Source organism: Pocillopora damicornis, chromosome 9 (assembly GCF_964200805.1).
Source record: "Pocillopora damicornis chromosome 9, jaPocDami1.2, whole genome shotgun sequence".
Classification (NCBI taxonomy): domain Eukaryota; kingdom Metazoa; phylum Cnidaria; class Anthozoa; order Scleractinia; family Pocilloporidae; genus Pocillopora; species Pocillopora damicornis.
Genome location: NC_142678.1, coordinates 3,464,553 through 3,491,866, shown reverse-complemented (window position 1 = coordinate 3,491,866; position 27,314 = coordinate 3,464,553). Strand labels below are relative to the sequence as shown.

The window sequence follows — 27,314 nt, the reverse complement described above, 5'->3', positions numbered from 1 at the left end:
ATAAGAGGATAGTAGTTTGGCGATGAGGCAAAAGACTTTTGATTCTATGATATAGACAGTCATGAAAAACTTGAATCCTTGAAGCATTTTCATGCCACAGATATCTGGTTCAATAGCATTTTAGCTTCACAACTGTGTGCCAAAATTTGACCCAAGTTAATCTTAACCAAGGGTTAGGTTTAGGAACTGTAGTGTTTCATCTTGTCTCCTAAACCCCCCCCCCCCCCCCCTGGTGTAACTAGATGCAAATGTATGTCATGCCCTGCATTTTATTGAAGCTAGTGTCCAAATAGTTTGAGTTAGACCTTAGGTCTTTGCATTTCATGGTTCAATGCCCTACCTTCTGGCTTGAGAGAACATTTTAAGCCTCAAATGCTTGAGAGTGCCATATAGCAAAAGATACCATTACATGCTCAATATTTCATCATTTTTTCTGAAATTTTCACAACTAAAAGGTCTTAGAAAGATCTGCACATTAAAGATATACCACTCCTGCAACTTTTAGAACTTTTTTCTCTGTACTGTTTTGGTTGAGTTGATATCTTATAATAATGGATGCTCTGAGAGCTGCAATGTAAGCTGTAGTTTAGTGGTATACCCTATATGTACCTGGAAAAAGAAAAGTTTTGTTATCCATTTTTCAGTCTTGACACTTCTCTGTCTTTTCAGTTACCACCTCCACAACTGTTGGTTTCATTTATAGCATAACCCAAAAATACCTTTTAAATGATTTATTACACTTGGTCTAACGGGTTCATTATTCTCATTTTAAAAAATTTGGCATTTCTTTTTGGCAGTAAAACAAAGTAGGCCAGAATTAAGTTCATATGTGACATGCACACTGTATTCTGCAAGGATCAGCTATTTGCAAAGCATCATGAGAGAATAAGAAAGATGACAAATTTTGATTTTGTCGTGGAATGAAGATTATTCATTGCTTTGCTGTGGGATTTGTTTTATACTTAAAGTGTTTTTAAAAAGAATTTAATGTACACTTCAAAATGATAATCTAAAGTGCTGCTCATTTGTAAGGATCAATATACAGATTATTGTATGATGGTTATTTGTTTGTTAGGTGCGCTGAAAATTTTCCTTTCCCATGAAAAAAAGATCTAAAACTGGGAGTGCATCTTATGTCAAAGTGTTTTGGTGCATCCTTTTCACAGTGTTTGTTCATCATTTAAATTGATTTTTAGCTTGACAGAATTTTATCTCTCACTGTGCATGTGTGAACCACTAAGACTGATGATGGGTCTTTTAACTGACATGTTGAAATTGTCAATTTCTCAAGTTTCGGGTTATTGTTGCAACTGGAAACTTATTACAGCTGAATAAATACAATATTGCCCACCTGAAAGGGCTTTAATTAATGAATGTATTACTGCCCAAAAAAAGTGTCACAGAACTATGCAGGTAAAAAAAACTAAGAACAAGTGGTACACATTTAACTTTTTAACCTCCAATAGTGATCAGCATCAAATTTCCCCCCACAATATCACCTGTGAATTAAACATTAAGGTTATGAGGATAAAAGAGATAATCACCAACTGTAGAAGCTCTTGATTGTTAAGCAAATTCCCCTTTCAGCATCATAGGAAATGTTTAGATAATTGTAAGGAGAATGTACATACTGATGTTAGGGTGTAAAGGGTTAAAAGTTCTGAGAAGAAAAAAGATATTTTTTACCATAATCAATTAGCCTTGTCTAAGGTAATTTTGATGAGCACAATAGAATTTGCGATATAATGTTTTGCTAATTAAATATGCCAGGAAAGATGAAAAAAAAATTTTTTTCTGTAAAAGTCAGTATCACATGAGAAATTTTGATTGGTTTCATTTAGTACAATATGTTGCTCTTGCTTGGGTTATGTTGTCAAGATCACAATACTGAATGTGTGCAGAACCAACTGTAAGAAAAGGGTTTTCCCCAGGCACATCTATTGATATCAGCCAAATTATTTGGTTCATATTCCTGTGATCATGTTTTATGTAGATTTTATCATGTTTTGTTATTTCATGAAACATCCTTAGCTTTAGATTTTCAGATGAAATGGCCATTTCCCCAAATAGAGGAACATGACCAGAAAAAATGCAAACCTCATAACTTTCAATTGGAAATTTTTAAATACAAAATTAGAAGTTTACAGTAGTGATTTCTTTTTTTTTTGCACTTAACTTACTGTGAGTTTTAATTGATTTCTTCTGTTACAAAGAATTAATTAACTAAGGTAGAACTGCTATGTGGTCTAGAGGTTCATTATTCTCATTTTTAAAAATTTGGCATTTCCTTCTGGCAGTAAAACAAGCCAGACCAAAATTGAGTTCATATGTGACATGCCATACTGCATTCTGCAATCAACAATTTGGAAAGCATCATATGAGAATGAGAAAGATGATAAATTTTGATTTTGTAGCAGAATGAAGATTGTTCATTATTCTGCTTTGGGAAAAGGTTTATACTTGGAGTGTTTAAACAAACTTTCATGTTCTGAACATGATGTTCACTTCAAAATTCCCATCTACAGTTTAACTCATGCGAGAGTTCTTTGGTTTTAAGGTGCACTGTTTTTCCTTTCCCACAGAAAATACATGCTAAACTCAGAGTGCATCTTGTAGCAAAGTATTTTGGTGCAGCTTTGTCACAGTGTTTGTTTATGATTTAAATTGATTTTTTGCTTTACTCTTAGTCTGTTGACAGAATTTTCCGTCTTACTGTGCATGTGTGAATCACCAAGACTATTTATTGATCTTTAAACTGACTTGTAGACATTGTCAATTTTTCAAGTTGTGGGTTCTTAATATAACTGGAAACTTCTTACAGCTGAATATCTAATAGTAATGCCCACCTGAGAGGGCTTTAATTAACCAACTTATCATTGCCCAGAGGCTCATGTTACAAGTGTTCCACAACCTCAGAAAAGTGTCACAGAACTATGAAAGTAAAAAACTAAGAACAAGTGGTACACATTTAGCACATTAACCTCCAATTGTGATCAGCATCAAATTTCCCCCCACAATATCACCTGTGAATAAAACATTAAGGTTATGAGGATAAAAGAGATAATCACCAACTGTAGAAGCTCTTGATTGTTAAACAAATTCTCCTTGTCAGCACCTTAGGAAATATTTAGATAACTGTAAGGAGAATATACATACTGATGTTAGGGTGTAAAGGGTTAAAAGTTCTGAAAATAAAAAATTGGCCAGGTCTGAATTAATTGTGATGAGCGCAATACATTGCAATGCAATGTTTGCTTATTAAATATGCCAGAAAAAGATAAAAAATAGTAATTCTTTCTTTGAAAGTATTGCATAAGAAATTTTCATGGGTTTCATTTTGTAAGATATGTTGCTCTTGCTTGGGTTATGCTGTCAGGGTCACAATACAGAATGTATACATAACCAACAGTAAGAAAATGTTCGCTCTCTTTGTGTGTGATCCTGTTACATGTAATGTGGTTATTTTATAAGGAAAATGTCATTGTGGCTTATGAGCAGTCAAAAGTAGTGGGGTGCCTATTCTGACCCAACATTAGCTCTTTGGAGTTTCCTGTTGGTAGATAACAAGAGAGATTTTGGCTTCCATGCCCTTCTAGCGGCAGTAATTTTGATGGGTATTATGACATTCTTTCTAAAAACTTCTTTCTTCTTTTAACTTAAGACCCTGCTCTAGAATTGGCTTGTAATGCTTCTATTGCTGGTGTAAACCAATGCTAAGGGAACTCAGTATTAAAATGATATGAATTTATTATATATTACAATTAAACACAATGTTGTTTAGGTCTTGGATAAAAATCTTGTGGCAAATTATGATCCATATATTTGTCATATATGTTAAATTATTTCCCTAAAGTGAAAACTCTGACAAGCAAAATTTAAAAATTGTTGTCAGTATTTAACTGCATTAAATTTTGAATTAAATTTTGTATCATTTTCATTCCTGTGTTCTATTGAGCAGTGAATCTGTTGTCATTACAAAGCCTTCAGTTAACATTTTGAGTGGTTCGGTGGTGAAATGCTATGAATAAATTGTTATGTGATTTGATTTTTTTCAGGAATCTCTGATCCCAAAGACTTTATTCCTTCAGCTGGCTCCTTGTCTGACCAATCAGCTGGCTTTTGGAATACCACTGTGAGGATTGCAAATGGTGTGTGGGGGAGCTCAGGTAACCATAAGGCTGTCAAATAATAATTATTATTATCCTATGAGTGTGAACTGAAGATACCTGGAGTATTGTAATTTGTAATTATCATTATGTATACAGTGCAGATTTGATGACAAGTTTATGATATTTTAGTCAATAAACTTCTATAGAGACACAATTATATAGGTATATTATTCCTTCAGAGTGCAAGAACAATTCCTGATACTCTAAAGATGACAGGTTTCTTTAACCCTTTGAACCCAAAGAGTGACTAGCATCTAATTTCTCCCTACAATATCACCCCTGAATCATGCATTAGGGTCATGAGAATGAAGGAAGTGATTATTAATTAAAGAAAAGATTTTGATTATTAAACAAAATCTCCTTGTCAGCACCTTAGGAAATGTGTAAAGAAAGTATGGAGAATATGCATCATGATGCTAGGGTGTAAAGGATTAAATAGTGTTGAAGGAGTCAAACTGATTAGTAGAGTGGAGAGGTTTTGCTCCTCTTTCCAGTACATGTCTAAGAGAAGCAATTACCCAATTGTAATGTTTCTTTCAGAAAACGCGCAGGTACACCTGATGACTCCATCTTTGTATTTTGGATCATATGGCATCAGCTACTCCTTCACCTCTTGCCAGTTCTGTAGAGAAGACAAATGGAGCCAAGCTCAGCCGACTTCTCATCGATGGTGGAACAACAGTTCTCAGGAACGTTTTCAATGGATATCATCCCCCAGCAAGTCTTGCAGCCGCGTTGAATGCAAACTATTTGACTCTTAAAAATCTGTTGAAAAGAAAGATTCTACACAAACCTCAATGGGATCTATTGTTCCCTCCAAGCGGTGCTCCTCCAGACTCCCAAACATTTGATATCACTCTTTTATTCCTTCTCTTAACCAACATTTGTGGTCTCTCCCCACCCCGCTCTAAGTGGCACAAAAAGCCACCTCCAAGTGACAACTCCCTTGAAGCAAATCTTGCTCGCATAAAGTTTTACCGCAATGAATTGTATGGCCATGTTACCACAACTGGTATTGCTGATCCAACTTTCTCAACTCTGTGGCAGGAGATAAGTGCTGTTCTTGTTGCTCTTGGCTTGCGACAGGCGGAAATTGATAGATTGAAGGCTGAGCATTGTGGAGAGCAAGAGTTCTTAGATGCGTTGCTTGAGTGGGCTGATTCTGAGGAAGATATAAAATCACAGCTGAAGGACATACGGGATATTGAGACCAAAGTGATGCAAACTGTTGATGAAGTACGGCAGATTCAGTCCTTTGATCACGAAACCATTCGTGAAAGTAAAGCAAAGCTGGTAGAAGTTCATCAGTTGCAGAAGAATTTGCAAGAATCTGTCAGTGTTGTTCATCAGAATCAACTTCAAGACAGTAAAACCATTCAAGATACCAAGTTAACAGTTGAAAAAGTCTGCGAGAAGCTTCAAACTTTGGAGGAGGCATCCCAGCACACCATGACGAATGACGAGAATGAGAGCATCAGGGAAGACAAAGTCCTTGCGAAACTAGCAAACGTGGACAATTTAACTGAAATAAGACGCCATGCAAGCAGATATGTTGAGGGAACTCGTTTATCGATTCTTAAAGAAGTCGAAAGCTGGTTAGCCGACAAAAGTTCTCTAAATAGAGTGATTGTTATAAGCGGGAATGCTGGAATGGGAAAGTCTGTAATCTCAGCTGTCTTGTGCCAAAAGATGTTAGAGGCTGGACGATTGTCAGGGAGCCACTTCTGCCGGCATAACATGGCACGGCGAAGGAATCCCAAAGTGATGCTGCAGTCGTTAGCCTGTCAGCTTTCCGAATCGCTGCCAGAGTACAGGAAGGCTCTCGTGAAGAAGTTGTCGAGAAATGTGGGCGTTGAAATTGGAGACATGGAAGTGGAAGAACTGTTTGAATTCTTGTTTAAAGAACCTCTTTCAGATTTGAAAGATCCAGACTCTATCCATCTCATGGTTATAGATGGCTTAGACGAAAGTGAATACCAGGGGCGTAATGAGCTTTTAAATGTGACTGCGGATTACTTCAAGACGCTTCCGTGTTGGATACGATTTGTGGTAACAACGCGACCTGAAATGAACATCTTAGAGAAGATTCAAGACCTAAATCCCATACAGCTGAACCCCAACGATCAAGAAAACTTGATGGACGTTAGGCTTTGCTTTCAAGAGCAACTGGAACATGTTCTGCAATCTGATTGCCAAGATACCATCTTAGAGAAGCTTGTTGAAAAGTCAGAAGGAGTCATGTTATATACCTATTACCTGACAGAGTTCATTAAGAAGAATGCTGTGCGTATGAGTGCTGCTGAAGTGATCAACAGCGACTTGCCATTAGGTATTTCGTCCGTTTATCAAGAATACTTCAAACGCCTGAAAAATGAAATGCAGAAAGAACTAGGTATCACCGAAGAGCAATTTTTCGATTTTTTAAGTGCCATGGTGGCAGCAAGAGAACCATTACCTGTCGAGTTTGTCTACAAGTTGTTCCTTTCAAAAGAATGGTCATCGGCTGATGAGCAAAAAGTACGAGACGCAGTTGATTGTATCTCGGCTCTTCTACCCATTGAGGGCGAGTGCATTAACTTCTTTCACAAGTCAGTCAAGGACTGGTTGGTTGAGGAGTCTACTTCGAGGCAAAAGAAGTTTATTGTTAGCGGAAAAGAATGTCATCGCGTCATTGCAAAGCTTTGCAGAGATGAACTAGATGAATTGAAACTTAAAGGGATCCAGAGTTCAACGCTGAAACAGACGTCGAGGTATGCCTTGCAGCATGGTGTTCAGCATGTACTTGAGGTAGAAGAGAATGCTCGTCCATGTAGCCTGGACGACATTGTAAAGAATTATGTTTTGGACCTAGAATTGGTCTATGCAAAGCTAACTGTGAAGAGTACAGCAGCCACTGAAGATGTTCTTTGCGTACAAGAAAAGGAAAATACAAATGGTTTGTCAAAGGATTGCAGGGAAGTCCTTGAGACGTTATTGTTGCTATTGCGGAAGCATTTAAGTACTCTTTCAAAACTTCCTTATGCCATCTTTCAAGTCTTGTTGAATGAAGGAGGACCTGAACTGTCTGCGAAGGCATTAAGCTTGCTAAACACCAAGTATAAGGACTTACCATATATGGAATATTTGCGAAAGAAGGAGGAAAGAACAGATGTTCTACTGCGGTTTTTTGCTTCAGATCAGGTGATCTGCTTTGATGTCTCACCAAATCAGGACTACCTGGTATGCGAGTGTTCGAATGACACAATTCATCTGTGGTCGCTCCGTACTGCCCAGCTAATGTGGACACGCTCTGCGCTGGTATCAAACATTGATTTTCAGGACCTAGGGAACACATGGGATTACCTTTTCCCATTTTTCCGGTCAGTAGTTTTCCATCCAACCTTAGACCTGATCTTACAAGGGACTCTGTGTCAGGGTTATACCTTGGTCGGAGACGTGAAACCTCTTTTCCGTTCGAGCGAGTGCCGGTTCAAAGTTTGTTCAATATCTGGTGACAAAAGCACGATGCTGACTGACTGTCTGGACGGGAGGAATTGCGTCATCCAGTGGAGTCTAAAAGATGGAAGTGAAATTAGTCGTTTTACACACAAATGCGAAATTTTATCTTTTGCTTGGTCTGCTAGTGGAAGACGGATGGTGATCGTCGATTCTGATAAGTGCGCATACCTCATTGACATGAATGATGGAGTTGGGACTCTAATATGTCCTTCAGTCTGGTCACGATATGTTAAGTTGACTCCTGACTGCCGGTTTTTTTTCTGTTTATTTTCGGATGAGGATGAACATGATTTGGATTGGGATCCCAAGCTTTTTTGTTTAGATATTGACAGGAACACTAAGTCAACATATAGTTTGGATTGCATTTTTGGGACGAGTTCCTACCAGTACGCCTCGGAATTTGAAACTTGCAATGAGAGTGTTTTCTTATCAGGAGATCCCTTTTGGTATTTATCTGAAGACATATTCTTACCTGTGGATTTTGCACTTGTACTAGAAAAGCAGATGTTACTAAGAGTTTCCCCTGACAGTAAAGTGATTAAAATGTGTCGCCTTAATGACGTAAGGGAGTGGAGAGGTGAGAGTAGCGATGAAGCGGGACTAAGCATAGAACCCGGTGACATTACGACAGAGAGAACCGAAAATAACGATCTAACGGAACATAACCTACCAGAAATCAACCATATGCTGGAACAGAAAGCTGAAATCGATGTTCTGTCAGGACAGAGAGCTGAAGTTGTTGATCCATCAGAACAGAGAGCTGAACTCGGTGGCCTAGTTGAACAGACAATGGAACGTAACAACTCTACGGAAAAGAGAGATGAACTTGATGACTTTGCGGGAGAACGAACGGAATTTAATGACGCACCAGAAAAGAGGCTCAAACTCGATGAACTGTTAGAACTATTGAAAACTGATCCATGCAGCTTATTAGGAAATGGAGCTGATCCTTATTCTAAAGGGGGTAAGTTTCCAAAGAAACTGTGGTGCTGTGTCGGAGGGAGAGTATAACATGGCGTAAACTGGCCATCGCTATTAAACTCTTTATGGTGGCCGAATTACGTTATCAACGCAGTTGATAATACTTAATTGCCTAGATCTTTATTCTGTTCTCTCTTTCCTAGATGATCAGGAACAACAGGAACCTCTACTTGAGGACGTGGAGGAAAACGGTTTTGTTGGATATGATCGCTTTCAAACAAGTGTTGACGTTCATTTCTCTGTTGATGGTGACTCTCTTTATACCGTGGACGGTACAAGGATCCAGCGAATAAATCTTGTGGCTGGCGATGTTTTAAGTAAAAGGATCAGAAAAAAGGAATGTATGTCTTTTTTTCAGTCTTTAAGTGTTGTGCCCGTCAAAAGAGGTGTCCTATTTCGAACAGTTAGTGGCTCGCTTGAGTTGTGGAACTCTGATTTGTCTGTTTGCATGAAAAGGTGGACTGAGTTTCCTGTCGATGATGTTGTACCCTTATCAGAGGAACGAGTCGCCTTGAAAACGAGGAATAACTTTGATTACAGATGGGAAGTCACCATTCTAGATACAACGAGTGAACAAATTGTGTCAAAGATTGCAAATTTTAAAGGGGAATTTTTGGCATGTAATAATAAATGGGAAGTGCTAACCACCACTGATAGAGAGTCACTGAAGCTGTGGCGTGAAAACCGAGTGCTATGGGAAACTTCTATTTTCAATGCATTCGGGCTTCGAACGGTTATTTTTTCTCCTACTGAAGAAAACATCGTCATTTATGGTTTTGCTGGCCCTTACTTCCTCGACGCAGTTTCGGGAAAAGTGATTCGTCAATTGGAGTACATGGTTGTAAATGATATTAAGTTTATCAGTAGCGAGGACTGCATTGTGGGCTTTAATAATCTAAGAGATTTGGGTCTTCGATTATACAACGTTAAATCTGGTGATCTTCTCAGTGAAGTTGTAGAGCAACGACAACTTCAAAGTCTTGCAGTTTGTCCTCGTAAGCGCTTGGTCGCAATCGGCTTTACACACTCCAAGGACCATTTTGAAATCATTCAAGCGAAGCTGCCCGGCGAAAAAGAAAAGAGAAACATCGAAAGGTCAGTTGAAACAAAGTTTATTTGAAGACAGAAAAAGAATAATGTGGATAATAATATAATGTTAATAGTATTAATAGTAGTAAGAATAACAATAATGATACTTAATAATAACGTGATAATAATTACAATGATGATTGTACATGTAATAATAACGATAACAGTGGTAGTAAGAAAAGTTATGATGATTATTATAACTATGATGATATTAATGATAAATAATGATAATAGAACAGAGTGGAGTCCGCTTCGGTCTGTAATCATACGAGAGATTAGTAAAATCGGACGACCGCAAAGTCCGATTTGTTAATCACGAGTGTGATTATAGACACAATTGGACGACACGAAGTCCTATATCAATTTATCATAACCGTTACAATTTCCAAAGACAACAAACACATTGAGGACAGATATGTCCGGTAGAGACAATTTCTAAAGTGAAAACTTTCTCAATTTTGGAAATTCCACAGTTTTTTTAGTGTCAGTAGTTGTTGCTATGGTTGTTGTGATCAATTCTGTGATTGGTGGATTTGGCGGAAAGGACTCTGTATAATTGGACGCTTCAACTATCCGATCTCAGGTGTCCGATTACAGACAACTGTCCGGTTACAACTGTACAGAATGATTTGTGAAACATAATTACTGATCACAGGTTAATTTACTAAAAAATACTCTATTACTTGATATGTTGCCTTTGACTTAACTTCTATTATTGAATTTTTACCTTAGGTTGAACCTCCCAGAGTAGGACATCTACAGAGATTTACAGTTTCATTGCTAAATGGGAAAGACATTGTCAGAAAGGCTGTATTCCGCTGATTTCTTTGCATTCGAGTGGTTACGATCTTCTAGTCCTGACATCTGAACAGGAGAGACCGCTGATCGAGATTGGAGCGAGTACAAGAATGATTTTAATGACAAAGCTGTTCAAGGTGTTAAATTATATTTTTCTTGTAGAGACTTCATAAACATTTTTAACTGTTCCTAGCGTAAACTTAAGACAAACATTTAACCCTGTAACTCCCATGAGTGACCAAGACAGAATTTCTCCTTACAAAATCAATAGAATATCAACCAGATAAGTTATGAGAATAAAGAAAAATCTCAATTTGGTGATAATTTGTTGATCCAATACTCAATTCTCTGAACTAACTTTATAAGAATTGTATCGTTGACGGTAAGGAGAATTACAAATTTAATTTGGGAGTTAAAGGGTTAAAGATGTATTTTATTGCTCTTCTGGTGTTTCATCACCCAGCTACAAGCTACAATTGTTCTATGGAAGCGAAGTGTAGTAAGCGTTTCATTTAGTGTTGATTTGCAACTCGTTTAACTCGTGAGATTAATTTCTCGAGGAAAACGAAAAAGGTATTGACAAATTGTACAGTTCTCAGAAAGGCGTGAACTTCATTTTCTGCAAAATTACTTGTACAGCTTTAGACTGTTAGAGAAGAAGAGAGAAATAGCTTGTGGTACCACCCGTGATTCTCTCGTATTTTTCGTGTGAAAGAGATACTTTCAACTGTGTGTAAATAAGAAACCAGCTGAATTTATATATATTTTATGTATACATAGCTTATACCGGCCTGGTTGAAGATGGAACCAGAAAAAACCGCGCAGAAATCGTTTCTCACATTATTTTCTAGAAAAAAGAAGGATATTCAATACGCTGATTTTTGCATACAAATAAGGTTACATATGTTTTTGAAATTTGAAGACATTACTTAATTTTCGAAAATACTTTCTTTCTTTGTCGGGAAGGTGGGCTGTAGTCACTCAAAGTGAAGCAGTTTTACAATAAAATTAACACTAAGAAGAGATTCAATGTCCAATTAATGTGAAATTCTGTGGGCATGGCCCTAACCTCCAGTAGGTGGCTGTTAGTAGTCATTTGGTAAGGTGCCCGTGTGAGTCAGGGTATCGTTGCATAGTTAACCTCACCAAGGTGGTGAGAGGCTGAAACGTGCTGACCCTTTTCTACTCTACCCAAACGGGTACGCTAAGCCCTGACAGCCTGACCTTCTGGTGGGTTGGGGGGGAGGGGTAAGGCTTCAGAAAAATTTACTACCAGGCCGCACTATTTATGAGTTTTAACCAAAAGGGGAACTCTTATCTAAGGGCATAGCCCTAACCTCCAGTAGGTGGCTGTTAGTAGTCATTTGGTAAGATGGCCGAGTGAGTTAGGGCATCGTTGCATAGTCAACCGCACAAGGGTGGTGAGAGGCTGAAACGTGCTGACCCTTATCTACTCCCCCCAAACGGGTAACAGCCTGACCTTCTGAAGGGTCGGGTGAGAAGGAGGAAGGCTTCAGAAAAATTTTCTACTAGGATGTTCTGTTGATGAGTTTTAACCAGAAGGGGAGTTTATTACACACCTTTCGAATCAGGAAATCTCCCTCTAATTTCCATAAAGTTATAACGGAGATAAAAATTTGAAAAGCAAACGAACGTATGCAAAGCATATTTAGTGAAATAAACTAGTCAAACCACTTTTATCTCAGCCCATAAATTAAGAGTAGAAAATACCTCACCCATTCCTAATTTGAATCACCCCGCGAAATTCTGCTCCTTCATGGAAAAGAAGACACAGGACACAATAGAACATCGCATTATCAACCTACTGCTTATACTAGTTTCCATGTTCTTCTTTTTTTTTCCTATATTTTTCTACGTCATCAGTGTCTTCTACACCGAGTAGGAGCCTGAAATTTAAGGGCGTCACCACACAGTTCATAACTTGGGGCGCTGACAGGAGGACACCCTAACATCAGAATCTGTATTCTCCATGAAGTTCACGAATCATTCCCTAAGGTGCCACGGAGAAGTTGTTTAACAATCGAGAGCTTCTTTAGTGAGTGATCATTTCCTTTCTTTCATTTCTTGATTCAGGGGCGATATTTTAAGGAGAAATTAGATGCCAATCGATCCCAGGGTTTAAAGATAATTAAACCTATAGTTAACGCTGCTCGCCCAAAACATGTCACTTTGGTTTTGAACGTTTATAAATGCACTATACAGGTTCGCATATCCCCTATCAAGCACCAACAAATTTGGAGAACCAAACAACCTGGTTCAAAGCTGCATAGTAGCTTCGCTCGTCCTGGTATATGCTTCGCAGTTTCGTGAGTAAGTACCGATTAACACTCGATGGCGGTGGCAGATTCGTTCTCACTCGCATCATAGAAGTCGTTGAGGAGAGCGCGGATGAACAAGGCGCGATGGATCTTGATTTTCCTCTTGATTGGTGAAGGTGACTTAACCCTTTACATGCTACTATCAGTATGCATATTCTCCATACTGTTATTTATACATTTCCTGTGGTGCTGACAAGGAGAATTGGTTTAACAATCAAGAGCTTCTTTAGTTGGTGATCATTTCCGTTATTCCTGTGACCATAATATTTGATTTAGGGGTGATATTGTCAGGAGAAATTAGATGCTGGTCACTCTTGGGAGCCAAAGGGTTGAGTTATATCTATCAAATCGCAGACTTTACAGAGGTAAACTGAAAGCAAGTTCGAAGTGCATTCGGCCATTGCTGCAGAGCACTACGCTAGCGTCCTTAACTGATGTAAAAGTATAGATCATGTGACCGTTCGAAAAGACTCGGAAAAGTGACATAGACTTTGATAACAGATCACAGCTTCAATTTAAATCAAGTGACGGGTTCCTTAAAAAATTGGTTTTATATTCACGTGATTGTTGGTACTAATTTAAAGCTAATTCAGTTTTGGATCATACTAGGGTTTTCTATCGTTCAAAGCTGACTTTGTGCACTGTAGCTGAGTAATCACCTCGTATGTTTTCTGTTCTTAGCGATGAAGACATCGTTGCATACCTTGGGTCTCAATGTGTTCCTCTGCAAGGATTAATCAAAGCGTATTCGACGATTCTTGAATGGAGGTTAGTTCGAAAATAGCCAGGGATTAGACCTTCTTTTCTTAGGTCGAAAAGTGTTGTAGCACCGGGTTTCTGGCATTTATCTGCGGGAGGTTGTCGGTAAACTCTTCTGGGCTTAGCAGTTCATTACAAGTGGAGCTTACCTCAAATTCTTTAGAACGAGAATACGGGCATCCTGGATGAATGCCAGTCCATTGGACATAACTTTCAGCATTTCGTAGAATTCCATGATAGTTTATCCTTTTAGGGGAGGGCCACTGAGAGAGTAAAGTTTCTTCCCTGAAAACACAACACAATGACCCTGCATGGCCTTGAACTGAGCTTCTTTATCCAGAGCCCAGCGAAGTAATCGCGACGCCATTTTATTTCGTCAAGAGAATTGGCCTGATTCTCTTTTGGCTTCATAGATGGTGGTTTACCACTATAAACAGAGAGAAAAATATGCCAGGAACCTTAGCCATTTCACCTCAACAAATGAAATGTGAGCATCCGTCCCATAATTCACTGCGCATCTCCCACTTGTTCCCACGCCTTTCAAATGAGCTCGCGTAGCGGTAATTTACGCTAATTGAAACTACTATTCATCGGAAAACGCGACTTTTTTAACTCTTTTCTTTTATCCCTTTAAGTTTTTTGAAACAGAGCCGTGTGAATGCAGAGCTGGACGGCTTTTTCCGGACCGGCTCACGTCAACCCGTCCGGCCCTACACAAGTCAGCTCTCATCCTGGTTTTCTGTGGGATTGCGCGAGCGGGGCCGCACGGGTCATATGATAATATAAATGATTACTTGTGCAGTTTATTGATTTATTGCTGAATAAAGGGGTAAGTTACTAAGGAAACTGTGGTGCTGCGCTGGGGGTGGGGGGGGGGGGGACAGGCCGGGGTATAGCAAGATAATCTGGTTTTATCGACTGAGTTGATGATGTAAACTGACCACCGCAGAGTTTCTAAAAGCTGACTTTACGAGCGCCAGTCCTTCGTCAGAACGATCCACGGAGAGCTAACGCTCCGAACATCAGCATAGAAACTATTTATAGTGACCGATTTAAATCATCGACTTGGTTGATAAAACTTAATTGATTTATTAATGGTTTGATTAATTAATTGGTTGATCGACCGACCGTCAACTCAGGTGTCAACGCAAAACGGAAAAGGGAATAACGACCGTGTTTTATGGACGCAGTGGATCACAGCTTACAAGTGAGTGGGAATCATTGATCGCGTGTAAGAAACCACAAGGGTAATCTTAAATGAAGAACAAAATTAATGGAACATGACATCCACGTAGCTGCTCTTAAGGAAGTAATAACAAATGAAGTTGAAATGTACCGAAGTTCGCTGTAATACCTTCCTCCCTATTGAATATTGTATAATCACAGACAACAAACTTCCATATTGTACAGGGGGAGAAGGGGTTAATTTGTATTTGGTGTATAATTGGTATGCTATTACATTGGAGTTGATAAGTGAATTCTTGTCTTCATTTATTTTTCCTTCTTCCTTTTGTTTTTATTTTCTTTCATTTACCAAGAGATCGTCTTGATCAGGAATGCGACCATCATGATGTTCAAGAGGTAAACACGACACTTCCATTCATTTGAAAATAACTCTTTGAAGAACTCATCTTTCCTTTTAATTTTTTACTGATTTACTGACTTTTTTTCTCTTGCACACAGGTAAACAAAGAACGAGTCAGGATAATGAAATCCAGCAACCCAAGGTACTTGTCTGTGTTCTTTTTGAAGAATGAAATGTTGGCCTCAAGCCCCGTATCCACCATTACCGACTCTCTCCAATGAGAATCAATACGCGACTAGAGATCAAAATTGACAAATACACCGGCGAAAATGACTTCACTGTAACCAACACCTTGTTTTTTTGGAATTATCGAGGCATAAAGTGAAGTGTACTTGTGAGATTATCTCGCACTGCCGTCGGAGCTCATTCCTGTTTCTTTGGCGAGAAATCCCCTCGGGAGTATTGCCAATCAGGGTTACTCTCCCTCCCCACACACCCCCCCCCCCTCCTCTACTTTCCGTTACGTTTCCCGGGTAACTTACCTTCCAGAGATAGTTACCACGAGAACTATATGTCCAGCTTATGACCAAAACACATTAACACGGCCAGCACTTGGGCCCTGACTCACTGAATTTCATCGCCCTGAGCATAAAGCTACCGATTCTTTACATCGTTTGGAATTTATTCGCTAAAGCAAAACGAATTCTGACATTGACGAGTTTTATTTCTGTTCATATCTCCAAGTTTTTTTTTTATATATCGTTGTGCAAATATTTCTTCGTAGGTTTGTTCTTAGAAATTACATCGCCCAAAGAGCTATAGAGGCCGCAGAAAATGGAGACTTTTCTTTGGTAAGAGCAGTGAAACCATTAGAACCCGTCAAACATTTTTAATCTTGAAAACCGTTGCATACTTATTTGCAGGTTTATTTCGGTAAAATTTCCCCACAGCCCCATGCTACATTATGTATTCAGTTCTTCGATAGAGAAAACAATGACACAAACAATACATTGCTATTGGAAAAACAGATTTGTTTTACAATAGTGTAGGGCTGTGCAAAAATTTTATCTTTATTTTCACCCAGCACGATCGAAAGAGATTATGACCAATAGGGAAATAGGAAGTCATTTGGTTTTATTCCCTTCTTTACTTTGGCGGGCAAAGAAAATATACGCGAGTCAAAGACGCTTGTTAGAAGAAACTCGTCGGCGCAAAATTTTCCCGAGATTCTGTGCAAAATTATTTGAGAAGTGTCCTTGTTGGATAATTTGGTATTATTCACTGAGTTGATGACGTAAATTGGCCACCGCAAAGAGTTTCCAAAGACGACGTTTCGAGCGTTAGCACTTTGTCAAAGCTAATGGGTCATATACACTGACAAAAATTTCGACTCGTTTGTCATCTTTTGGAAAGGGATTCTTTTAGGACTATTTTTCCATCTACGATGCAAAGGAAAGCTTGCGAAGGGAATACTTGCAAGCACTGACTTGTATGTGGTTTAAGATGCACTGATAACATTTTACATTTCCCTCTCCTGTTCTTTTGCAGGTTCAAACTATTCTCAAACGCTTGAAAACACCTTACAGAGACGATGTGGAATTTGACGAAGCTACGTTCTACGTAGCAGCGAGTACTAATTCCACCTTGTCTTGTAATCATGAGAAAACGAGGCTGTTCAACGCTCAGGATACAAGGAAAACTAACCTTGATATATTGCCTGATGATGCGTTTAATATGCGGCTATCGTGATCTTCGTAAATCTACCGCGTAATCCTCGTGGGTCCTCCTGGCGGAGTGAGTCTATCGTCCCTCCTCGCTCAAAGCGAAGAAGTAGGGTTAACGACATGCCGGATTGAAAGGGATTTTCACCGAATGCAGTTAGCAAAAAAGTAAAACAGTGAAACGATAGTGTAGCTTGTTTTCAGGCTCTACCTTTGCCAATCGTTCGTTTAAACAGCGAATCAAAATTGACGTCACCACACGCAGCTCTCAACTAGTAACCAGGCTTTCACAAAGACTTCTTGCAGGACTATATTGCTTAATCAAAACAATTCCAACAATCTTTCTTTTTGATCAACAAATATGGCTGCCAGAATGCTCTCCGCCAATCATATCAAACTCATGGGGTACAAATAGTCTTAACATGAATGTAGTGACCACGCCCACTTCAACACCCCACTCAAATCGAGTGTAATTTTCGAATGTTTTACCATCGTGCGGATTCTCTACGGAAAAATCACTCAATGTACCTCTGAAATATTAAACTATAATATTGTGGCTTTCTATTCCGCTAATTTTCTAACTTGAAGGTAAAGTTTTTCCCTCGTCATTTTTACCTTTTCTCCGAGCGGTTGCGTGAAATTAACAAGGCGTTTTTGATCAAAACACGACCGAGCGAAGGGTCTCGGGTGATATCTCTTTTACGCAGGTGCAAATTAAAAATGTACCGCCAGAATCAAAAAGAGGAACAAATTTCCTTTGTTTTGATATGTAAAGTGGCGAACAAAAAGCAGATTTACCTTCGTCAAATGGCGTTTCAAAACAGCTGTATCTTCCTCCTTTTGATTTTTCCTGTTTTGTAAGCGTGAAAGCAGTAGGAGAGGGATCGGGAAACTCAGAAAGCGCTTCGGGAATTAATCTGCCATCGTTTACTTACAAGATAAACAAGTAAGATTTGTGAAGTTCGTTGAAGTATGAAGTCTAAATAAATGCCTTCTTAAAGCTTGTTTGCTGGATTTTTCGTAAACTTCCCTGATTAATTTTTCGTTTCAGCTTACTAGTCTATACTATTTCAAAGCAATGTCAAGACGAAGACGGAGAACCATGAGTCGGTCCTTTCAACAATCGTAAACAAAGTGTTTGAGCAATCAGGTATACGAGGTGTAATAATCAATAGCCGCATATCAGAAGTCTTCAGAAAGAAAGTATTCTGTCTTCAGAAAGCTGTCAAGAAAGCTAATAATCGTGGCGGAAGGAAATTAAACGGGCCCTCGGTATCGATTTAATATCATATCGATCTCAATATCATACAGTTTTGTATCTTTCTTCCGTGGATTCGCCTTTCTAACGAGGGTGTATGTTGAGAATTCATTGCAAAATCGCTTTTTTTTTTACATTTTCCTCTTTGACCTGTCCGCCATTTTGAAAATTCGTAACGGAGAGCATGCGCATTACGTGAGGTTAGTGGTTGCGTACACCTGGAACCGAGGAAAACAAATGTTCATCGCACTGGGGAAAGAGTTTGATATGGAAGCGGTTGGAGAATAGAGAAGTTCTCAGCTTAGCTCGACAGAAGCGACGTGGGAGCCGGTTTACCAGACTGTTTTTAGTCTGTCCGCAGCTGTTTGAGTGACTACTTGAGGACAACCACCTCAAGCATTGTGTTACAATTTGTACACAAATCTTCAATTGCACCCACCCCCCCCCCCCCCCGCGCGACTGTTTTCGTTTTATCCCCTGATCGTGTTCGCTTTTATCCCTCGAGCCCTGGACGATGATCAGATCTGTGATCATCTGTAAACAGACTAGGATGGTTTATCTCGATGGATGTGCCTCTTCCAGTTGTTGACGGTACTAACAAAAACCAATAATTGGCAGTTTTTACCCGATGTGAATTAGATCTGGAATCGGACAACAGAATAAAATATATTTTTATAGCTTTGTAGTTTGTGTCTCTTAGTCAGTTTTTTCCCCAACGCTCCGTTACGTAAGCGAGATATTAATTTTGTAATATTGAAACCACTTTCAGTTTGTCAAAGGAATTTTATGAAGCCGTCAGCACAAAATGCAGGCTAAGAACGAAATACAGACTTCACTCTGCAGATTGTATATTTTTAAATATGCAAAGTCTTAAAAGACTGGGAACACACTTTTTTTTTTCTAAATTTCTCTTAAAAATGAGGACAGTGTTTAATTTTATTACTATAGCGAAATGGCCTTTTAAAATCGTCTTATATGACAATTCGCGTGGTTTGGCCAAACTTTCTATAGCTCAATTAAACAAAGTGTTAAGGATAAGTTGGTTTGACTAATCGTTCCATGCCTGAGTTTTGCACGAGTTAAGGTGTTACACACCCACAGCAATATTTCATCGAGGACTTGATCATGAAGTGATATAGCGTGAACTCAATTTCAATATGTTGTCTTGCCCGCATTCTCTACATGATATGTTCATCTCGAGGCGAAAAAGAAGATTAAACCCAAAACCGTCCCTTCGTCCAGATGTACTTTTAAGATACAGTTCTAAATGTGGCGCATCAACAATTTTATCCGTAATGCAGGATAAATCTGAAAAAAACGATACAGCCACAATCGACGACAAAACTGTTGACTGGTTACCAATTTTACCCCTCCAACCCTTGCTTTCGCTCCCCCTCCCCCCCCCCCCCCCCCACAATGTTTTTCTGTTCACTTTGATTCTAGATAGATAAACGACGAGACAGGGTTTACTTTCAATTTTATGACGTTCAACCGTCCCGGAAATTGGTTGCGTGAAAGTCGAGTGTCAGAGAATTTTGTTGTGTACGCTGCAATTTCATTTTGCTGTGCATCTGTTTCATAATAGGTCACAGACTAGGTTAGAATGAAGTCAAGTATTCTTTTCTCTAAACCGAAAGATCGTTAAAAATCCAATTAGTACGCTATTAAATTTGGCTTATCTGATACCGATAATTGATCGATAAAGGACTTTCCAGTTGTTTACATAGAGGATTAAGAAGAATTCAAGCAACTCATGCAAACCTGAGACACAGTCAAGAGCTTGCTAAACTTTTAGGAATTCTCCCGATCGTTCGAGTGCATAGAAAAGCCTATGTAAACGCAGATAATTATAAGTTAGTACAAGGAGCCATTATGTTCCTGTAAGCACTTAATTGCTTTCTTCAAATATGTCTCGGTTAGTTCAGAAAGCCTGACGTCACAGCCGTGTTTACATGCTCTCAGCTAAACACACCAATCGATTACCGTTACTTGTACGCCGTAACACGTTTAACAGCGTGAAGATTGCAGGTGGACTTCATTCCTTGTTTATTTACCGACAATAATAGTCAGTCCCAAAATCCCAGAGTTCATTGAGAGATAAGAGAAGCAGATTAGATTTTGGGGCGCTGGTTTCCTCGATATCTGGCTGCATCGCTGGAAGGCTGTCGATCTGTTTTCCCAAAAGGTTAGATTGGAAATACTTTTTTCGCTTATATTATCATTTGTGGGAATATAAGCTCGTTATCATTCATTTTTTCCCTCTTCAATAGCCTGTTATATAAGCGCTTTAGGCGTGAAAGCAATACATCTGTAATCACTTCCGCTTACGATTTCCTTCGTCGCTAAGTCAAAATTCATGAAAGGAAATTTCGTTTTGACTTAACCATTAACCAACTGTGCAGATCATTCGGTATATAGAGCCGTTTGATGTCATCTGTGGTAGGTGCAGAGAGGAAAGGAAAGCGACTGGCTCGACTTGAGGACATCATTTCTAAGTTATCGATCATCGCGTCGCAAAGTTGTGTCAAATTTTTACCAGAGTTAAATTGATCTATTTAATAACAAAAATTTTGAGAAAATGTTTATGATTAGGAGGATTTCTTGATGGAACCAACTTATTGTCGTTTTATTTCGACCTTCACCGGCTTAAGAAAGGAAAGTAAAAGAAAGGGGCTTTCAGCGAAGTATTTTTGCGTCGTATGGAAAATGCATCTCGGAAGGAATCGCATGACTCATGAAAGGAATCTGTTATGAAATCAGTGAGTTATTAAGACCAATAATAAATGTTGTCATGACAGCATATTATTTTGTAATTCCAAGAGTCAATATCTCCATATTCGCTTTTCAGATCCCGCGCTACTTCTAGTCTTCTGGTCTTCCCCACTCGTCGACTCGAGTGAAGTTGCATTTTGTCTCCCTAAGCACATTTCCTACAACGAGGCGTGTTCTAGGTTTGCCATAGTTTCTCTTGGTAATACTGGACCTTTTCTCACCAGCAAGGTTAGTAAGGATATAATTATGACTGATCTCTCTATTTTCAGAAATACAAAAAACCAGATGTTTATTAGTTTGGCTGGTTTTTACCTGAATCAGGCACGTTTTCACGTTCGATTTCCATACACGTGGTTCGTGGTTCGAATCATGGAATTACAGTCAATTTTTCGGTAAAGTTTTAGTGATTAATTGTGAAAAAAATAAGTGTTTTGTTATTATGGCTTATAGGCTTTGCACTGAGGATAATATCAGAGAAATCAGGATCATAGTTTGGCTACACAACATTTTGAATCACCTACTTCCATTTTAAATCATCAACTGAAAGTAAGCATCGTTTTTGATGATACAAATGAGTACGATTGTAAATAATACACCAAATTAATTGGTATCGTGTCGTTTAGAATGTGGATGTGAGCTATCCAAATCTTTTATAGCACCTACAGAAGTAATTTTCCGCTGGCATGCTTTCCAATTGATATCATGCAGCTAAGTGATTTGGTTTACACTCCTGTTATCGTGTTTTAAATAGATTTCATCATGTTTTGATCTTTCATTACATATCACCTGCTTTAGATTTCCAGATGAAATGGCCGTTTTCCCTTATAGAGGATAATGAGTCGATAACATGCAAACCAATTTCAATTGGACATTCTTAAATAAAAAATTAGAAGTATAGTTTTTTTTGCTCTAAACTTTCCACGAGTTATGATCGATTTACTTTGTTGCAAGGAATTAATTAATCAAAGAAGAACTGCGAAACGGCCAAGTGCATAAAACTCAATATCCCTATCATTAGGTTAGGGTTTGGTAGATCTTGAAAAGTTTGATAATTTCAGTAGTGAATATTTCACAGACTAATTACTTAATAAGTATCAGGGAACAGTGAATTGGACAGATTTCTCTGGAGAGTAATGTATTAAGTTTAGCTTTCTTTAATGCAGTAATCAATTCAGAGCTTCAACATTCCCCTCCCAGGCAAATACCCCTGGCATTTAAACTTTTTAAAATTGGTTTGTTCAAGTTCAGTGTCTACTTATGTGTATGACTGGCAGCAACATATGATTCTATGATGTAGACAGTCATTAAAAACTTAAATCCTGGAAGCATTTTCATGCCACAGATATCTGGTTCAATAAGAGTTTAGCTTCACAACTGTGTGCTAAAATTTGACCCAAAATACCTAAGGTGTAACTAGTTGCCCATTTATGTCATGCCCTGCATTTTATTGAAGCCAGTGTCCAAATACTTTGAATTAGACCCCAGGTCTTTGCATTTTATGCTTCAATGCTCCACCTTCTGGCTTGAGGAAACATTTTAATCCTTTTATGCTACTGAGTGCCATATGGCACAAGATGCCATCACATGCCTAATATTGAATCATATTTTCTGAAATTTTCACAACCAAAAGGTCATTGAAAGATCTGCACATTCAAAGCATTAAATTTTGGCCCTCGATCTTCAACATGAGACTTGATTTACCACCCTTGCAACTTTTGGAACTTTTTGTCTTTGTACTGTTTTGGTTGAGGTGATAATCTTATAACAACCAATGCTCTGAGAGCTGCAATTTAACATGCCTTTTAATTGATTCATTACACATGGTCTAATTAGGTTGACTTCATTATTCTCATTTTAATAAATTTGCCATTCCCTCGTGGAAGTAAAACAAGCCAGGCTAAAATTAAGTTCATATGTGACATGCAATTACTGCATACTGCAAAGGTCAGCAATTTGGAAAGCATCATGGGAGAATTAAAGAAAGGTGATAAATTTTGATTTTGTGGTGGAATGAATATTGTTCATTGTTCTGCTCTGGGATGTGTTTTATACTCTGAGTGTTTTAAAAATACTTAATGTTAACTTCAAAATAACCCTCTAAATTGTTACTCATTTGTGGAGATCAATTATACAGATAATTGTATGATGTTTATTTGATTATGTAGTGCACTTTTTTTATGAAAAAAAATTTCCTTTCCCATGGAAAATAGATCCAAAACTTAGAGTGCATCTTATATCAAAGTTTTGTAGTGCATCCTTGTCACAATGTGCGTTTATCATTTAAACTGATATTTGGCTTTATTTTAAGTCAATTGACAGAATTTTCTTCCTTGCTGTGCATGTGTGAATCAGTAAGGCTTGTGATGGGTCTTTTAACTGATGTGTTGACATTGTCAATTTCTCAAGTTTTGGGTTATTCTTACAACTGGAAACTTCTTACTGCTGAATAACTACAATAATGCCTACATGAAAGGGCTTTGATTAACCAACTTATTACTGCCCAAAAAAAGTGTCACAGAACTTAACGCAGGTAAAAAACTAAGAACAAGTGGTACACATTTAACTTTTTAATCCCCAATTGTGACCAGCATCAAATTTCTCACTAGAATATTACCTGTGAATCAAATATTAGGGTTATGAGGATAAAAGAGATAAATCACCAACTGTAGAAGTTCTTGATTGTTAAGCAAATTCTCCTCATCAGCACCTTAGGAAATGTTTTGATAACTGTAAGGAGAATATACATACTGATGTTCGGGTGTAAAGGGTTAAAAGTTCTGAAACGAAAAATATATTTTTGCTATAATCAATTAGCCTGGTCTAAAGTAATTGTGATGAGCACAATACATTGCAATATAATGTTTACTCATGAAATATGCTAAAAAAGATTTTATAAAATTTTTACTTTGTAAGTATTGCTAAGGAAATTTTCATGGGTGTTATTTAATGCTGACAATATGTTGCTCTTACTTGGGTTATGCTGTCAAGATCACAATACTGAATGTGTACAGAACCAACTATAAGAAAATGTTTTTTCCCCAGCCAGGCTTTCCCATTGATATCAGCCAAGTGATTTGGTTTATATTCATGTGATCATGTTTTATGGAAATTGTATCATGTTTTGTTATTTCATGAAACATTCTCAGCTTTAGATTTTCAGATGAAATGGCCATTTTCCCTAATAGAGGAATATGACTAGAAAAAATGCAAACCTCATAACTTTCTCTGGGAAATTTTTAAATACAAAATTAGAAGTTTACTGTAGTTTTTTTTTTTTTTTTTTTTTTTTGCACTTAAATTTCTGTGAGTTTTGATTGATTTCTTCTGTTACAAGGAATAAATTAATTAAATATCCCTGTCCTTAGTTGAGGGTTTTGTAGATCTTGAAAATTTTTATGATTTCAGTAGTGAATATTTCACAGACTTACTTTTAGTAAAAGGGAACAGTGAATTAGACAGACTGAACTTTCTGTGAGTTTTGATTGATTTCTTCTGTTACAAGGAATAAATTAGTTAAATATCCCTGTCCTTAGTTGAGGGTTTGGTAGATCTTGAAAATTTTTATGATTTCAGTAGTGAATATAGTGAATTGGACAGATTTCTCTGAGCAGTAAGGTATTTAGTTTAGGTTTCCCTTATGCAGTAATCAATTCAGAGCTTCAACATTCCCCTCCCAGGCAATACCCCTGGCATTTAACCTTTTGAAGATTGGTTTGTTCAAGTTCCTTGTCTACTTATGTGTAGGATAGGCTGCTGCAACTTAAACATAAATACACATGCATTTGTATATTTCCAGTAGTTTACATCACGTGATTCCAAAAATGATTTCTATTTTAAGATGATATTTAGGATGTTAGTTTGGTGGTGAGGCAAAACACTTTCAATTCTATGATATCGACAGTCATTTAAAAGTTGAATCCTGGAAGCATTTTCATGCCACAGATATCAGGTTCAAAGGCAGTTTACAGTACCACTTGCGTAGACATTAACTGCGCAGACGAATTTCATACACTCCAATGCAGGGTAGTCAGACGCATATATATGATTTTTTTGCGCACACGGTTGAAAAAAAGGCGCTATTCATGTGCCTTTGTTATTCAGTGCTATCAGTTTCCTTTGTATTTCATTGTTGTATGAAACAAAGGACTTCTAGGTTTGAAAAAGCAACGAGTAGACAACAGAAAATTCTCATAATGAAAAAGCATTACACACACATGTTGCATCGCTTCACAAATTTTTTGGATAACAAGCAGTAGTAGTAGATTTGCTTGATTTGTGTTGTTGATGAATCAACTGGGAAGGAAAATGTCAGTTACACAAGGCATCGAAACACGACTTTCATTGAGCGAGTAACGAAACAAATACTTATATGCTTCTCAATTTATTCACTGCAATCAGCGCTCCCTAAGATGTTTATGTCACAGAATGTAAACAATTTGGTGTTTGAAACTTCAAACCTACCTCAATCATCTTCAGTTAAGATCAGAAGGAAAATATAGTTTTTAATAAAGTGAATAATGTGTTCTGCTTTATTCATTACAATCAGCGCCCGCTTCAGTGTTTACGCATTGGAATGTAAACAGTTTCATTGCACATGTCAGCGAGTTTTAAACAAACTTGAACTACATGTATCCAGCAGTTAATTTTTCCAATCCATTTTTTCAAGCAATTTGGTGAACATTGATCAATGATTCGACAAATATCGAAACAAAAAGTGAATCCGGTTTCTCATAAAAAATTCTGCACACAAGTCAGAGCAAGATGTGATTGTGACAGGTAATCATACTGTAACACAACATCATTAAAATAAGCAAGTAGCACTCATTAGCTTTTGTATAAATGGCGAGATGAATGAGCCAGAACAGCATGTTCACTGATGGCAAAAGCTATGAAATAAACATTCATACATGGGTTTGCATTCAGAACACAACAACTGGTTACAAATGGGTGCCTTAGCTGATTCTACTGAATTACAATACACTGAGGATAAATTTATTTTGAACAAATTCCCAAGCCATTGTGACTGATGTTTCTATATATGAGGTAAGAAATAGCTATTTTGATGAATGAATTCCAGTAGAAAATATACCGATTATGAAGTCACATTGGTAGTAGCATTTTGGGAAAGTTGGTTCGAACGGCAATTGCAACGAACAAGTTTGCTTGTCATTGGAAGCCTATTCTTTAAAACAATAAACTGCCAACAATAGAAAAACAAAAGGACTACCTCATACATACTTATAAGGCTGATGTCTCAAAGTTGTGCATGTATGTGCAATTTTTTGACACACCTGATTTTTTTTATTCGCAATTGCATGTTATTTTTGTTGCGTTTAATTTACATTTTTTGGTCAACATATACATGAGCGGTGCTGTAGCTTCAAAACCATGGGCTAAAATGTGACCCAAGTAAATCTTAAACCAGGGTTAGGTTTGTGAACTGTAGTGTTTCATCTTGGGTTTCATACATTTACCCTGCTAGTGTAACTAGATGCACATGTATGTCATGCCCTGCATTTTATTAAAGCCAGTGTCCAAATGCTTTGAATTAGACCCCAGGCCTTTGCATTTTATGCTTCAATGGTCCACCTTCTGGCTTGAGAAAATATTTAAACCCTTTGTTGCCTGAGAGTGGGCACAAGATGCTATTTCATGCTCACTATATAATCATAGTTTCTGAAATTTTCACAACTCAAAGGTCATTGAAAGATCTGCACACTGAAGGCATAAAATCATGGCCCCCTCCAATATCAGACTTGATTTACCACTCCTGCAACTTCTGGAACTTTTTATCTTTGTACTGTTTTGGTAGAGGTGATATCTTACAGCAATCAATGCTCTGAGAGCTGCAATTTAAGTTACAGTTTATTGGTATACCCTATATGTACTAGGAAAGCAAAAACTAAATTTTCTTTCACTTTTGACACTTCTCTGTCTTTTCAGTTACTACCTCCACACCTGTTGGTGTTATTTATAGCATAAGCCAAAAATACCTTTTCAATGATTTATTATATGTGGTCTGAAGGTTCATTATTCTCATTTTTAAAAATTTGGCATTTCCTTCTGGCAGTAAAACAAGCCAGGCCAAAGTTAAGTTCATATGTGACATGCCAATTACTGCATTTTGCCAGGATCAACAATTTGGAAAGCATCATATGAGAATGAGAAAGATGGTAAATTTTGATTTTGTAGTAGAATGAAGATTGTTCATTATTCTGCTTTGGGAATGGGTTTATACTTGGAGTGTTTAAAAAACCTTTCATCTTCATGTTCACTTCAAAATTCCCATCTACAATTTAACATCTCATATGATAGTTCTTTGGTTTTTAGGTGCACTGTTTTTCCTCTCCCATGGAAAATAGATGCTAAACTCGGAGTGCATCTTATAGCAAAGTATTTTGGTGC

At 37.8% G+C, this 27,314-nt stretch overlaps 2 protein-coding genes and 1 long non-coding RNA gene across 5 annotated transcripts in view; all 3 read left to right on the top strand.

Moving 5' to 3' along the window:
* The window catches only part of LOC149039648 (uncharacterized), a 118,839-nt gene extending 107,274 nt beyond the window's left edge, over nucleotides 1–11,565 (top strand). The window contains exons 1-4 of one of the 2 annotated variants that reach the window (XM_089183541.1): nucleotides 4,026–4,166; nucleotides 4,710–8,631; nucleotides 8,792–9,743; nucleotides 10,470–11,565. In XM_089183541.1, coding sequence (XP_089039667.1) covers nucleotides 4,758–8,631; nucleotides 8,792–9,743; nucleotides 10,470–10,488 — 4,845 coding nt within the window. In that variant the 5' untranslated portion in view covers nucleotides 4,026–4,166; nucleotides 4,710–4,757 and the 3' untranslated portion in view covers nucleotides 10,489–11,565. Of the gene's footprint in view, nucleotides 1–4,025; nucleotides 4,167–4,709; nucleotides 8,632–8,791; nucleotides 9,744–10,469 lie in introns of those variants that run through there. The other variant, XM_089183542.1, reaches the window with a different exon arrangement.
* A 2,972-nt stretch (nucleotides 11,566–14,537) lies between these two features.
* LOC149039647 (uncharacterized) lies at nucleotides 14,538–17,069 on the top strand. The gene is made up of 5 exons (XM_089183539.1): nucleotides 14,538–14,840; nucleotides 15,172–15,214; nucleotides 15,317–15,360; nucleotides 15,943–16,009; nucleotides 16,707–17,069. Exons 3-5 carry the CDS (start codon nucleotides 15,341–15,343, stop codon nucleotides 16,905–16,907), a joined length of 288 nt encoding a protein of 95 aa, XP_089039665.1. The 5' UTR covers nucleotides 14,538–14,840; nucleotides 15,172–15,214; nucleotides 15,317–15,340; the 3' UTR covers nucleotides 16,908–17,069.
* A 3,071-nt stretch (nucleotides 17,070–20,140) lies between these two features.
* LOC113684230 (uncharacterized) lies at nucleotides 20,141–22,184 on the top strand. 2 transcript variants are annotated; one of them, XR_003447455.2, is made up of 3 exons: nucleotides 20,141–20,322; nucleotides 20,986–21,137; nucleotides 21,360–22,184. It is a non-coding gene; the product is annotated as an uncharacterized LOC113684230 (long non-coding RNA). The 2 variants fall into 2 exon arrangements; XR_016180044.1 differs by lacking the exon at nucleotides 20,141–20,322 and adding an exon at nucleotides 20,354–20,896.
* Nucleotides 22,185–27,314: the final 5,130 nt, after the last annotated feature.